Source organism: Vidua macroura, chromosome 1 (genome assembly GCF_024509145.1).
Source record: "Vidua macroura isolate BioBank_ID:100142 chromosome 1, ASM2450914v1, whole genome shotgun sequence".
Lineage (NCBI taxonomy): Eukaryota > Metazoa > Chordata > Aves > Passeriformes > Viduidae > Vidua > Vidua macroura.
The window spans coordinates 61683522-61699015 of record NC_071571.1 but is presented as its reverse complement, the minus strand read 5'-3'; the positions used below and the strand labels follow the sequence as shown (position 1 = coordinate 61699015).

The following is a 15494-nucleotide window of genomic DNA, read 5'->3' as shown; positions in this document are numbered from 1 at the left end:
AGGGCAGCACCCAGACAACAAAGCTTGACCCTCAGTCTCACTCTTGTCTCCCTGAGGAGTCCCCCTCGGTCTCATGCCGAGTGATCCATTTCCCCAACCCCCAGATTTCATTGCCTTATCCTTCGCAGGACACTTTCTGTCACGTCTGTCCACTCGGCTGGACAGATAGCACAGCACCGGGTTCCTGCGGTTTTCCATGCTGACTGCAAGGGGGAGGAGGTGTGCGGGGCGCGATCAGAGGCCTCTGCGCCTACACCCAGGGCGGGCATCGCCGTGACCTTGGCGTGCACCTGCGGGCCTGCCCGGCGCGGCCGGCGGGACCCCGAGCGTCGGCAGCTGGGGAGCGCCGGGCTCCCCCCCGGGTGGCCGCCCTTGGGCGGGGGCGGCGTGGCGAGCGCGGGGGGGGCTTGGCGAGCTTGTCCCGGCGCCGCTCCGCGCTCGGCGGCGGCGGTGGCTCAGTGCGCAGGCACGGCGCGGGAGTGAGCGGCGCTCCGGGCCGTACATAATACGTGGTGTCTGGGGCTGGCGCGGCGCAGAGCGGAGATGGGGCCGGGCCGGGACAGCCGCAGCTAGCGCCGCCAGCGCGGGGGCTCGCCGGCCGAGGGCAGCGCCGGGAGGGACAGGTAACCGCGGGGCCACCGCTCCGGCCCCTCGGCAGACTGGGGCTCGGCACTTCGGCGGGGCTTCTGTAGCCGCCGGCGGACTCACGGCGCGGGGACGGCGCGGAGCGTCCCGCGGAAGGCACCGGCCGCCCTGGGCTTCGCCTCCCGGCTCGGGGGGGACGCGGGTCTCCCCGAGCAGGCTGGTGCCGCGCTGCCCTACTGCCGCCGGGGTCGGGGAGGGGGTGGCCGGACCCGGGTTTCCGCTGCCACCGGGGCACCGCGGGCCGGGAGGGTCGCGGGGGCCGACATCTCGCCAGCGTCCGGGCGCTGCGGAGTTCTTCCGCTTCGACCGGGAAGCGGGAGATGGAGAGTATCCCGCCCCGGCCCCTGGCGGCGGCGAAGCGGGTGGGGCCGCCGCCCCCCCCCACCCCCAGAACGCAGGAGAAGATGCTGCTCGCACCCCGCGTGCAGGGCATGGGAGCAGAACTGGCTGTCGGAACAAGCCGGGCATCCCGGCTATCCTCAGGGAAGCGGCAGCAGGTGCCCCTGGCAGCGCCTCAGCCCCGAGTGAGGGCAGGGCGTCGGGACGGACGGAGCGCGGCTCGGCCCCGCCGCCGGCCCGGGAAGCGCCGGGAGCTCAGGAGATATCAGAAAAGCCACCTTGGAGGCTGCTGTCAGAGGCAGGCTGTATATGTCAGCGTTCCCCCTTCACAAGGAACGCTCTCTGTAGGTACGGACTGGAAACATGGCTCTTTTGAACAGAAGGGTCAAAGTATGTAAATCTGAAGAAGGGGGAGGGCGACTTCACTTGTTCCAACCATCATCATTCCTGGTTTACATTCGGTGGCAGTGTGGTGTCACAGAGCAATGACACATCTTTATTTCCTTTTGTGCTGCTTTTTAAATGACAATTCTTTACATTTTAATTTTTTAAAATGTGTTCAATCCTGGCACAATAAAACAAAGTATTTGGAAAATTTTTTGGGTAATTTTTCGTGGAGCTTGCTCATCATTTAATCTGTCTGATCACCAATCCAATCACATCTTCCCAGATCAGCAGAGGATAGTAAAGCTCAAAGTAAACAGGACAGCTTTTGCCATGGAAACAAAAGTTGCTAGGGGATGGATTGCTACTCTGCAGTGGTGTTCTCTGAAGCTGTGATCCTACATCCCACATTTTCCTGAGCACCTTGGGTTTAGGCACTGAAAAAACTTAATGATTAAGCTGCTTCTTTCAGCATGGATGTATGTTTTCAGATTGTGGGTAACACAGATTTGGATAACAGCGACTCTCTTTTTTAGCAAAAGTTTCTCAACATTTCAGTGTTTAGTTTCTCAGCCCTGAAGGCAAGACATGCAAATACACATCAACACTCAAGAGATCATAGCTACTGCAGTATTTATTCATCCAATGTAAATTGGTGCTGTGACACACGTTTCCTTCTTACTTGTGGAGAACTGTTTTCTCTCTGACTGTTCAGTTCCTGTGCCCTATCTGTAGGTAGCAATAACATTACATCTACATTGCAGCTGAGAAAAGATTCCATCTTAGCCCAGATTACCAGGCTGCTTCATATAGGGCTGGGGAGCTGCCTTCTCTCTTAAGGGCAAGATACTTTTCAAAAGATAGATTATTTCTAACCATGAAGGAAATGCTCAGTAGAATTAAAATTATGGAGTGCTTGAAAAGAATTAATGATTCCTACAGTCCTTTTTCTTTTTTTTTTCCTTCCATTTTAAAAGGTCATGCTAGTTGATGGTATCACAACTGTTTCAAGCATAAGATCATTCTTTTGTTTTCTGTTTCACCTCCCAGATGTTATTTATAATTTTCCTCATATACCTGACCAAAACCACCTATTAGCCTTTTACATTGCTAAAGAAAAAGAATCTAAGTGTCATGTAAGCTGTGTGGTCCTTACAAGCTGTTAGAAACATTGCATCCTCCTTTTTCTCTCTTGACTAAACCTATAGACAGTGCAATGAATGCAAGATAATGTTTATACAGGTCTCTGTCATGTCACATTAGGTTTTCTTAAGTTTATCACAATAACTGAAGTTGCTGGTTCAGACTCAGCAAAGTGCTTCACCTACTTTATGAATGCTGGTGCTGGCAGCTGGAGTAATACAAGCAAGCTTTGGCAAGCCACATTATCCAGTCATGTTAATTCTGGTTCTTTCCTGAGTTGACTTTATGGACTTGCTTACACCTGAAGAAAATACCTCCCATTCTGCTCATTATATGATGCTAAATTTGCTTACCTGAATGATTTAAGTTAGCCAGAAGTTAAGCATAATTTATTAAGAAGGTAGGGTTGATGTGAGAATAAAGATCTAAGTAAGGACCCAAGAGAATGAGTCTCTGCAGAACTTTAGTTGACCTCTATTTCTGATACGTGAGATGTAATCTTTGCTTAACCAAAAGATGGATTGAGGGGGTTGGATTCAAAGTGTTCTTATCATTGAGGTATAGGCAGTGTGACCCTACATGAGAGAGCTGGAGCAGCTATGGTAAACTGCACAATTTTTTCCTCTTCTCCTCTCCCCTTGAGGTATGTTTATGAGGTAGGCAGAACTCTGCTTTTATGAGAACTCCTTAGTGCTTGTGCTGTTAAAGATGACAGCTAGCTGTCAAATAAATGGTGGCAGTGAATAAAGAGGACTTCTTGTTCTCTCTTTTTGGGTAGGGAATAAAGAGTTTTCCTAAGGGAAACAAAAAGAGCCTCCAGAAGTAAAATAACTTGCAGCTTTTCCCCACAATAGTCCAGATTATATACTTACATACATATCACAATTTTATATATATATTTTGTACCTCAGAAAATGATAGTGTTCAAAACTTCATAGCATGATAAAAAAAGCACAACAAACTGTCCTGGTTTCAATTGGGATAGAGTTCACTTTTTTCTCAGTAGCCATTACAGTGCTGTGTTTGGGATTCAGTATGAGAACTGTTGATAACATGCTGGTGTTTTGGTTGTTGCTTCATGCTTGCCCTAAATGAAGGACATTCTCAGTTTCTCATGCTCTGCCAGTGAGGAGCTGCACAAAAAGATGGGAGGAAGACAGCTGATGTGAGCTAGCCAAAGGGATAATCCACATCATAGACCATCATGCCCAGTAGAGAAACAGTGGGAGTTACCAGGAAGGAGATTATGGCAGTCTGGGGACAAGGTTTGGCATTGGTTGAGGTGTTGAGCAACTGTATTGTGCATCACTTCTTTTTCTTGGGTTTTATCTCTCTTTTTTTTTATTTAGTATTAAAATGTAAGGTGCTTAGCTGCCAGCTAGGTGTAAACCATGAAACAAACAAATGTTTTTTAGTATATTGACTGTAGTTGGAAACATCAGTGTTACCTATGTACAACTTGACACAGGGTGGCCCCAGAGCCAAGCTCTCCCAGTTCACCTGGTGAGCAGATTGTGCTGCCCAGGAGTTTCCTGCTGTCTGGAGGTCTCTCTCCACCATGCCTGTTTTTCCACCATTCCCAGCACCTTGAGCACACTCTGACAGACACTGGTGCTGTACTATCAGCAGAGGGCAAGCTCATCCACAGACTTGGAGAGCACTTCTTTAATTTCCTGAAGCTTTACAGCGGCTCAGGTGGAAAAGGGAAACTTGCAGGGAGTACAGAGGCAGTTAGGAGTTCAAAAAAGGGGCTCCTGACAGCAGCTGTGCTTGGTGCTGCCTGTTGCCCTGTTGCCCTGCAACTATCAAAGTTCCCTCTTGTCTGTGGCAGGTCTCCCAGCAACATGTGGGCTGCCTCCTCCACTAAGTCATGACTTCTGTGAGAGCCTTGAAACCTTATCACTGGGTTGTATGAGAGATGTTTGCAACTCTTAAGATCTTGAGATCATGAAATGCCAAACTAAATGCGTATTAGATATACAAAATAAATAAAACCCCAAGATAAAGGATTTCTGTAAAGAAGAAAAAGCAAATCCCACTCTATTCGTGAGCCAAGAACACAAACAGATTCCCAGAGGCTGGAAGTTCAGTGTTTACACCAGCACTGATTTCTAGTAGAGCCAGCCAAAAGATTCAGTCAGACTGTTGTTATTCCTCATCAACATTTTCTGCATTCTCCTTAATTTGAATGTTTGCATACTCAGGTATTTAATACTTAGAAGGATCACTCATTCCCAAAAGCAAAGGTCTGTAGGGCTGCAAAATTGCGAGGTCCCATGAGCACATCAAACCTCCCTCCCTCTAAGTGAAATTGCTGCAGAAATCTGACATACTGCTTGAAGCTGATATAAATTGAGCCATGACTTTCAGGTATTAGTTCTGATTAACAGTTCCCTTTGGACTAAAGCTTTTCAAACTTTTTTAAAGAGAAGCCAATGAGCCTAAGTGATGTTGAGCTATTGCTCAAGTTGTTTTTAGGGGCTAGTATTAGTTCAGTGAATTCATAGCATCACACTCACGCAAGCAAGTTCAGGTCTTGGACTTGCATAGTTAAATATGGATTTTGTGTGTTAGGAGAACTTACATGAAATGGAAAGAGTAAGAAACTTTGTTGGTAGTTTTCATAGCAGGCAATATTCTGATTTTATTAAAGGTAGCAGGAACTTGGGCATCAACTTCTTCAAGAGAGCACTATTTGGCTGTAAGCTTAGTATTTCTGTTTCGGTCTCACTGAGCAGATTGATGCTTTTAATGCATTCCATTTTTAATTTTTTAATAACTATTCCTATTTAAATACAAGTTATATACTCTTAATCTGTCTAGGACTTATTTTGCCTCTGTTTGCCATGGCTGTGAATGGTATATCAATGCTTAGTCCTGCACTTCAAAAGCTCAGAAAAAAAAAACATTTTAAAAACCTCCTCTTATGCAGCAGTTTGGAAAGTTCATAGGGTGGCAAACTCCAGAGACTGACAGAGACAGTCTGGAAGAGAGGCAACATGAGCCCTTGAGGGATGCTGGATTTTGTTACCTGGCATATCCTGCTTTTTTCAGTCTCCATGGAAACACAGTAGCAAATTAGTGTGAAAGATGGGGAGTGAGCACCCTGTGTATGGGAGTGAATGTTCCCTGCAGCACCTTTGTGCTGTGCCAAGTCACTGAGTTCCTTGGGTTCGCTTGAGCTGAGTCACTGCATGCAACTGTACCCAGCTCATTTCTCAGTTTGGAAAAAAATGAAGGAAAGGTCTCTCCTGGGCCGTTTTTGTTTTCATCACATCTGGAGAGTTTGCAGCCATCTTTGGTCTGTCCACCACACCGATAATGATCTGCTTTGTGTGAAACTTCTCGTTGCAGGTAGGAAGGATGAGCTCCTATGCTGACATCTGCGGGTCCAAGCACGCGCAGGGCAGCACTGAGGGAGGGTACCTGCGCTACGGAGTTCGGTCCTACCTGCATCAGTTTTATGAGGACTGCACAGCTTCAATTTGGGAGTATGAGGATGATTTTCAGATCCAGAGATCGCCGAGCAGGTGGAGCTCTGTATTCTGGAAGGTACTTCCTGTTGCTTTTTATTGGAGAGAGACACTCCCATTTCAAGACTTTCCTTGTGTAACTACTTGTATTAAGTATTCATCCAGAAAGGCCTTTTGTTGCTCAGTTTTGCCTGAGGTGGCCAAATAACTATGTCTGAAAGCAGAGCACTCTTACCAAATATGTCAGCTCCCTGGGGCCTTTGGATCATCTAGTTGCTCTGTCCCAATGTCACTGAAAAACCAAAGTCTTGTCTGGGAACCCCATGTACATCTTGAAAGTATGGTTTACCTCTGTTTTGCACCTACAGAAGTCCTTCCAGATTGTTGGGAACAGGACTGGTAGGTTAAGAGCAGAGTGTGACATAGGGATCAAGAAAATCAAAAGATCTCCATTAAGGCCAGGGAATTTGACAGAATTGGAGAAGAGCAGAGGTTGGGTGGGACCTGTGAGGCCATGCAGTCCCTACCCCATGATGATCCCTACCCCCAGAAACATTCTGGGTGAACCAAATTTTGTACTTACACTTGAAATGTGCTATAAACACTCTGTAACCTGTTCATATGGCAATAGCAACTTCCTTCTAGTGCCTGCAAAGGAATGACATTTCATAAAGTAAAAGCAAGTGGTAGATATGACAGACTACTAGCAGGGACTGAACTGTTGGTGCTAACCACCAGCTAAAGCTAAAGAAATAATCACTTACACAGTGCTGAGATTAAACTCTGATCCTCTCTCTGATGGGGCCTTTCAGCATGTAATGCTGTTTAGAGATAGGAATGCATATTCCATTGTTTCCAGAAATGTCAGTACTCAATTACATAAATATGAGTTGTAAAAAGAACATTTTTCCATATGTTCTAGTTCTACTAGGTCCTCATATATCCTAAAAGAAAAATACCCCCTTTCTCCTAAGAGAGAGAACTGCATCTGCAAGACACAGTGAAAGATAAGTGCCTCCTAGGACCACTTCCCAACTGAAAACTGGGAAGGGAAATGGAAAAACTGGAAATTAATTGGGGATTTGTTTGTTTCTTTGTTTGTTTTCCAGGTCGGACTCATCTCTGGGATGGCTTTTATGCTGATAGGTGTAGCTGTTCTTGTAGTGGGTTTTCTTGTGCCACCGAAAATCGAAGCCCTTGGGAAGGATGATTTTGTTGTTGTGGATACCCGTGCTGTTCAGTTCAACGGGTCCCTTGATATATGCAAGCTGGCAGGAGCAATCTTGTTCTGTGTTGGAGGGTCCACTGTGGCAGCATGTCTGCTGATGTCTGCTTTTGCTAAAAGTTACTCCAAAGAAGAGAAGTACCTCCAGCAAAGATTTAAAGAGAGAATAGCTGATATAAAAGCCCATGCAAGCCCAGTCACAAAAGCGCCAGCACCAGGAGAATCAAAGATACCTGTCACTTTGTCCAGAGTTCAAAATGTCCAGCCTTTATCTGAAACCTGACCCTTCCCTTGTGTTTTGTTTCTCTTGTAGATCACTTTAAGTGGAAAATACCAGCCCTTGTTGGCATCTGTGCTAGTCAAGTAAAACATTGAGTGCTCTGCTATATAAACATGCAGCTAATGGGGGAGCTGCTCTGGTAAAAACTTAGGATTGGGAAAAAGGAAATTTTGTGATTAGACCTGTGACTAATATATTCAGTGCATTTGAACCTTTTAATCTGTGTAGGTACAGTAAGTTCTTGCAACACTTATTAGGTGTTTAGTTTATCAAATTGCATCCCTGGGAAACCTAAGGTGCACTTATTAAAGCTGTACCTGGAGCACTCTACATCCCACTATTTAAAGTTTAGATGAATTTGCTATTTTCTCAATTTCATTAATTTAAATTTTATGAGTTTTTGCCGTTAAAATACTGTTCAGTCTTACATTTCCCATCTTGTTCTGCTGTCTGGGAAGCCAAGATTCTGCCCTTGTAGTTTGCACTTGTCCTCCTGTCACGTGCTACAGTCTGTATCAAAGTAATACTGCACAGGTAAAACATATATGTCAGGGAGAGCCCTTAATTTGATCCTGGCACTTCCCAGCAATGTAACTTCCTGGGAAAGGCAAGTTATACTTGATCCTGAGTTAACAACTCTAACCTATGTTAAAGTGCCACTTCTGTCTTAGTCATTGCCGTGTTAGCAAAAACTACAAACAAAATAAAGATAAGGAATTCCTGTGGGAGGAGGAACATCATACCTGTGTGTCTTTGCTTTGATATTGTTTATTTCATTAGATTATTATGTTGAGGCTAATACAAAATGTTTTTGTTTTTTCTGGGTGAGAATGAATAAATGTGGTTTGACATGCTCAAGCCCTGTATTCTGTCAGTACATCAGTGCCATGTTAGATGATGTCAATATACGTATCTAAAAACATTTTGAAATGCTGTTTATATTTTTATAGAGAATAGAAAAAGTTATGCTTAACCAAGTACATCTGTGTAAATGCTTATCTAAAGACTTGTCCTTTCATGGAAGACCTCTAATTATTTTCTCACCCAGGGCAATTATTTTACTGTCTTATTCTATGGATTTAAATTAAACTGTATAAAGAAAGATGTGACATTTGTACTCTCTGACAATATGTGCCACCTTATAGTTCTGTCTATTTTTTGAATGGATTGAATAAAATTCTAGGCGTGAGCCACCCATGAATTTTGTGAAAAGTTTCTTTCTAGTCAAAAAAATTTAAGAGCACTGCTTAAAGGAGAAATCAGCAGTTGAAACTCACTGGTCTCTTAATGCAGTCTGTTTTCATCTTACAGTGGCAAGGAAGCCACTTTGGTGCTGAATCAAAGAGATTCTGCGACAATAATGGCAGGTATGTGGTAAGAGGTGTGCTCTTTCACTTGCTCATAAAACATTTTGTGGCCTGTGACACTCAGTTCAGATTTACAACATCAGTAAGCCAGATTGTATGTGTTTGGAAATTTCAGCTGAATCTGCAATAATTATCATGGCCGACAGTACCATGGGAAGTAAAATTTTCTTCTGCAAAGAAAGTTCCCATCTTGGCAACACAATTGCAGAGTCCAAGCATTAGCACTGAAAAGATGGACAGTCTAGAGCTCTTCACATGCACACAAGGTCACAGAGAATGGAAGAAAGGAGGTGTAAAGGCATCTGGCAATTCACTGGCACCCATATATTAGAAATGCAAAGGCACATTGCACCCAGTACTTCAAAATAAGACTGTAATCCCAGAGGAGAAGTAGATGAAGCAATGCTAAAGAGGAAAAGATCAGAAGACTGGCAAGGTGAGCTGTGTATCTATAAAGAAAGCCATCAAAGAGAAATGTGCTGCCACAATCAAGCACAGAGATGAGGGGTACTGATTACTCACAAGACACATGGAGAGGCTGTCACTGCTGCTATTAGTTATTCCAGGTATAAAGGGTCCTCAGCGTTTCCTGTCCAGGTTGCAAGGACTGTTGTTTACTGCCATTGACTTTCACTGCTGTCAGGCTATCGGTGTGTGGGCAGCAGAGTCAAGCTGTTCTGGCCTTTTCAACTGAGACATTTTAATTGTGCATGGAGGAAATGTGACATTTTAAGTTTTACAGTGAAATTCACAGAAGGAGATGAGAGCGAGGCCTCCTGTAGCCAAGTCCCTTCTCTTCACTTGCATTTTGTTAACACTGTACTGGAAGTTTGACTGAAAATCCATCTGGAAAAGAAAGCAGAGGTTGGGGTTGTTCACCCAAACTAGCTATATGGGTGCATAGTTTTCTTTAAAACACACTCCATCACACATGCAAGTGTCACAAAATTTTCATCCAGAGGACAACTGACCCAACAGGATAGAGCGGATCCAAATATCAGGTGCTCAGTCACATTGCACAGAACTGAACATGCTTTGACAGTACAAAAGCAGATGAGTCATGGCATGGCATTACCCAGGTGTTAAGAAGAAAAGAAATGCCCTTGAGGATTTTACTGAAGCTTGCTGGGATAGGAAATGCACTTGGGATTTAACAGCAGCAGCAAAGCTGTCATGGCTAACATTGCCACACACATTTCATCTCATTAAACCCTTGTTTTGGTTGCTTGGAGCTTTTCTGGAACTGAGACCACCAGAGGCTGCAATCCTTCACAGCAGAGAATCAGTGACACACACAGCTTTTGTAGAAATATTGAGCAGAAAATTGCTTTGTTACTAAATTGCTTTGTTAAGAAATCACATACTGGAAAAATTAGGACACCTCAGGAACATTTTTAAGATCCATTTTCTTGTAATATTTTACCAACTTCACCATTTGGAGGAGGAACTGAAGCTTTAGAAAAAGGCAGTGGAAATGTACTGTGTGCTGTTCTTATGGAAAACGCATGTGATATGGCTTCCAGATGGGGACCAGCAAGAGGCAGTCAGGCTCCCTGGGAAATTTCTAGTGAGGTTGAGGGTAATCTGTCCCTGCACATATCAATTTCCCCACTATGTAACTTTTTCACTTTTCCCATCCCCATTAAATTGCAGCACACACTTGACTATGGGACTGCCTGGGACTTCCCCTCCAAGCACTGACTGCCATCAGCTTTCTAAAGGATACGTTAATGGAGACCCCAATGCAAATGAAATGGCTTAAGCAGCCAAGCTCTTCTTTCTTCAACTCTCTGACGTCCCTGCTCCAGAGGCTACTTTCTGTTTCTTCATGCTCACCTTATTTCTCGCCCCTCTTCTAGCCACATTTGGCTTGAAATTACAGTACAATCCCTCCTAGCCCAACACCATTTTCTCTGCAATTGTAGTGAAAGAAATCACAATTTTCATCTGAGTGGTAATTACTAGCTTCATTTTGGTTAATAGATGTTCTGAAGGTTAGCTCTGCTTCCCCAGCACACTGTGCAGAAAAGGCTTCTGTTAGCATCTGTTCTGTCCTCCACTCTCCAGGCTGTCTCGACTCCTTTATTTTCCATTTCTTCCTAGTGCATGGTGAATCACTTGCAAAAGGCAGAGATGGAAATATTCCTCCTCTTGAGCTGCCTGTAAGCAGATTTAATTCCCAGTTTCAGCTACAGCCTCAGCCTACCATTTCCAAGTATGAGACTTTTAATCATGCACAAGTACAAGCAAACAGCTCTTCATGAAAGCAGAAGCAGAAGAATGGGGAGGCTGCAGAGAGAGAGGTTTGGCAGGGGTGGAGCAGCAGCACAACCTGCACACCAGGGAGGCCTCTCTGCCCTTGAGGACATGAAATGCAAAGGAGACAGCAAAAGACTACAAGTACCTTAGCTGGATGCACTTTCCCAGAAGCTTTCTAAAAGGGCTAAGAATGGAACAATTTTGATAAAATAAAGGAATTAGCATTTGGGATTATTCACCAGTGACTGGTCATCCTGCCATTACACAGCAGGATGCCCTCAGCTCATGGCATGTCAGGGGCAGAGAGACAATGCATGAGCAGGCTGTAGAGGCACAGCCTCACCCCTTCCATGTCCTACCCTTTACACCTTACACAGCTGAAGGAAGCAACATATCCTGCACCAGTCAATTTGGGGTTAATGCCCATGCACTTCTTAGAGAAACAATGCTTGTGTTTTGCCAATTCATCCCCCTGGGACAGTTTGTCCCAGAGGAAAATCATTGTTCAATCTTCAAAATGGGAAGATCCACCAAGTTTCCTCCTATTTCCAATATTTAGAGACCATGTGTGATTCTTCTGGAGCCTTCTGGTGTCTGGGCAAACAATCCATCCACCTCCTCATTTTTCTTCAATTCTTATCTGGACACGTGGCAGACCATACAGTGTGTATTTCCTGCATCAGTTCACTTGATGCACATTAAGCAGGCCAAAGCTCAGTTTTGCTGTCAGATAATTTACAGAGGTATTGGGATGAAAATAATCTCTGCATATTGACAGTAGGTGAGGTGAGTACTTCTAACAGCCCTTCAGAGAAAAGAGCCAGCATCAAATGACCTCTTTTATTGTTTTTTTCTTAAGTATTTATAGCTGATTTTTGAAGGCACTCTTTTTGTTTTCTATAATTTTCCATTCATGGACTTTTGCAAATATAGATGGGACATCAGTTTTAAACAATGCTAATAAGCTAGTCAATTTAACAATGTATGTTATGCTGCTTCAGCAATTTCAGCCTCAAAACTTATGGCACTCATCACTTTAGGCCATTTCCTAGCTAAAGGCACCCTTCAGCCTGAGGCCAAAAGGATATTTTGGTGTTGTTGTGGTCATCTGTCAATGAATATCAGAAGAGACAGTCAGTGAATATTCAAAGCATAGAAAAACTTGCTGCAGGTCTAAAACCTGTGACCAGAAAAACGTAAGTACTATGGTTAAAACATTAAAAAAAAAAAAATCAACTTTTGACAGCAATATTCTGTCCCCCAGGGCTAGACAAGCATGAGGGCCCCCAGTGCTAGACAAGCATAAGGACCTTATTGTTGGACAAGTGCATCATCTATAATGCGAGGACACATTTTTCCCTTTAGGATACTATGGTAAGAAAAATGTCTTCAGGTAGCTTTTGCTCAGAACGGGTTCAGCTCTTGAATAACCCCTTGCAAAGGCACTTCTGAAACTGGAGTAAGACAAAAATCATCACTTCAAAGACTGCTGAACAGAGCTACTATCTCAAAGGGGCACAATTCAGAGGGTGCCCCAGTATCCCTCACATACAGGCTGACTGGGTTTCTGGCTCCCTGCTTTGTAAGGTCACAAATGAGTGGGTTCATCTGGCTCCCTGCTTTGTAAGGTCACAAATGAGTGGGTTCATCTGCACATCCCCTTGCATATCAGAAGTGACTGAGAAAGCCCTGAGCAAGGCACACATCACTGCAAATCAGAGCAGAGGCATTCACTGAGACCCAGGACAGCCACAGAAGCCAGTGACAGCTTTTAGCTCTGACCTGTAGCTGAGCTTTAAGGGCAGAGGCAGCTCCAGCACTCTTCCAAAAATCACCATAGCAGCCATGTGAACTCCCTTGTGCCCTGAGAGCCAAGGTCTAAGATTTCCCCAGAGGGAGACTGTTGCAGCATGGCAGGGTGGTAGAAATGCTTCAACCTTCTTTGAGGCATCTCCTTCAGAAGTTGCTCAGAGTAAGGCCACAAGAACAGCCATTTCAAGTCCATGCACACACACATGCCACAGATAGCTCAGTGAAGAAAAGACAGGAAGAGTCTTTGTATGATGTATTCCAGTGAGGTTTTATTGCATCCACCACGCCAAAGGGAGCAGAGACAAAAGACCAGACTACGTCGTCTGCCCAACTTAAGTGTGGGGTCAGTGACCAATGACCTGAGAGCACAGGGATGGGCAAAGGGCAGGGCAAAGGGCCCTGTAGGGGGGGATGAGGGATGGCAGTGTCAACTGGCCAATGAGGGAGGCAATCTAATGGAGATTGGCAGTAGTGCTGCAGAGCATCATGGGTTAAGTCCTCTCTATCAGCTTAGGTGGGGAAAACTCTATGATATAGTCTTCATAGCAAGACTTTGGGGATTTCCCTGAGGGGAGGAGTCAGAGGATTCCACAGGAGACTTCACCATCTTATGCCAGGGGAGGAGCAGTAAGAGCTTGGTCCCTTGCAGTGAAAACCAATTAAAGACAGATGATTACAGCACATGCAGCCAGCCTGTCTTTAGCTTAACCTCAAAAGAGAATAGATGGCAAAGAGTTTGCTCTGACCTCCAGGTGATCATGTAACTGGAAAGTGATAATTGAGTGTGTTGGTTTAAACATGTCTTGTGTTTGACCGTAGGTCTTACATGAGATGTAGACAGATCTTTGCCCTGACATGGAGCATTGTCTGAGTCCTCTGACTTTCCTCTGCCCCTCCAGCAGCAGTGACTGCCCTCTGAGGAGTGCCTCAGCATGGCTCTCTGAACTAAACTCACTGCTCTTCAGGCACCATATGTGTTTAGCCAAAAGTATGACAGGAAAACATTCTCCAAACCACACAGAAGTTCACCTGCCTGAACCACTGGCATAAACCTTGAAGGCCCCAGCTCAAAAGCAGCTCCAGACCTGATAGCTAGATTGTTTTGTCTCTGCAGATACATTCATGACATCCATGTTGAGAAGGCTCCGGTCTCTAGTTGTCTGGTGTGTTGCCAAGTCTCCTCATGCAGGCTGTCTGCAAGCAAGCCAACAAGCAGGCATATATAAGGCAGGTCCCAAACCTCTCTCCAGGAAGAGTGCAGACCAGCCCATCAAGTCCTAATCTTTAAAACACCCAGCTGTGGATCACACAGATGTTGGTTTAGAAGAAACTCAAAGTGTACACTAAAGTATCTCCAGATCTGCTCTGTAAGGAGGCTGCTGGCCACGTTTCCTGTGCACATCAGGCCTGTACTGAGGCACACTCACAGCGAAGTGCAGAGAACAGAGGTGTCAAGGACTGCATTCTGCATCCCATGTGGAAGGGAACTAATCTAGCACTGGCTCACTGGCCCCCTGCTCTATGCAGGGCTGAGCAGTTAAAAAAGCAAAGCTGCTGGGAGCATCACATGGAGGCCAATACCCACGGACACATATGCCATTGACACATGTGTCACTTCTTTTGGTACAGGAACCCTCATAAGGCAGTGTTGCGTGTAGTTTTTTCACCTGCTGGAAGCTTCCAGAGGAGTAGGCATTTGTCTGAGAGCAGTGGCAAATACCACTAGGTCAGTCAGCAAACCATGATCTGCTTCCCACACGCACCATCCAAGCCACTGCCCGGCACCTGCCCAGCCCCAGCAGCCATGCTCAGGGGCTCTCCCTGCCATGGGACAGGAGCAGAACATTCAAGTGTAGAGAGGTGCTAGTGAGTGAAAAAAGTCTTAATACCAATATTAAGGGCTTTATCTACCCACCCCCCCCCCCACCAAAACAAACAAACAAACATACAAACAAACCACTCCTTTATGCAAAAACACCTCTGCTTCAGTTTCTCTACAGAAAATTATACTTGGGATGTTTCTTCCAGGGAAAGGCTCTAATCCCCATGAGCAAGCACAATGCTACTACAACAGATATCTGCCTCCCTTCGCACACACTCAGGACCATCTGCAAGCATCAGATGTGCCTGAGGGTGAGGCCCCCAGCCAGAGGCACCCAAGAGGCTTAGCTACCCTACCTTCCTTGTGCAGGGATAAGCCACCTACAGTCACAGGGTCAGGGTACTTTGAACTATGAGCTCTTTGCTCATCTTGCACTAGGCCTTGTGCTGCATGAAAAGGAGAAATAGTCTTTACCAGTGCCTCTTTCACTGCAGAAGGAGACTACTTTTAAATAGTGAACACAAATCCTAGCCCTTGTCTCACCAAGGTAATTTCTGTTTTTTGCTAACTCTGTGGGGTTCAGTGGGAACAATAAGAGAATGACAGGAAGGTGTAAATCTCAGGTTACTCTAAGGATGCCAGCCTTGAATCAACAATTTATAAGGGAGAATGTGGTACATGCATTATTTTTAGTAGTATCTTTTCTTCCAACCAAACTGGAAGAAACAAATGCAGCAGAGAAGCC

At 45.2% G+C, this 15494-nt stretch overlaps 1 protein-coding gene across 1 annotated transcript; it reads left to right on the top strand.

The window, feature by feature from the left end:
• Nucleotides 1-447: 447 nt before the first annotated feature.
• Nucleotides 448-8688, top strand: NRSN1 (neurensin 1). The gene is made up of 3 exons (XM_053980108.1): nucleotides 448-623; nucleotides 5866-6063; nucleotides 7094-8688. Exons 2-3 carry the CDS (start codon nucleotides 5875-5877, stop codon nucleotides 7490-7492), a joined length of 588 nt encoding a protein of 195 aa, XP_053836083.1. The 5' UTR covers nucleotides 448-623; nucleotides 5866-5874; the 3' UTR covers nucleotides 7493-8688.
• The last annotated feature ends 6806 nt before the right edge of the window (nucleotides 8689-15494 follow it).

What these genes read in the sequence shown, in the direction of transcription:
- NRSN1 (XM_053980108.1), top strand. Translation starts at nt 5,875, where the DNA reads ATGAGCTCCTATGCTGACATCTGCGGGTCCAAGCACGCGCAGGGCAGC. An exon ending in GGAGCTCTGTATTCTGGAAG is followed by an intron (nt 6,064 to 7,093) that starts GTACTTCCTGTT and finishes TTTGTTTTCCAG; the next exon opens with GTCGGACTCATCTCTGGGAT.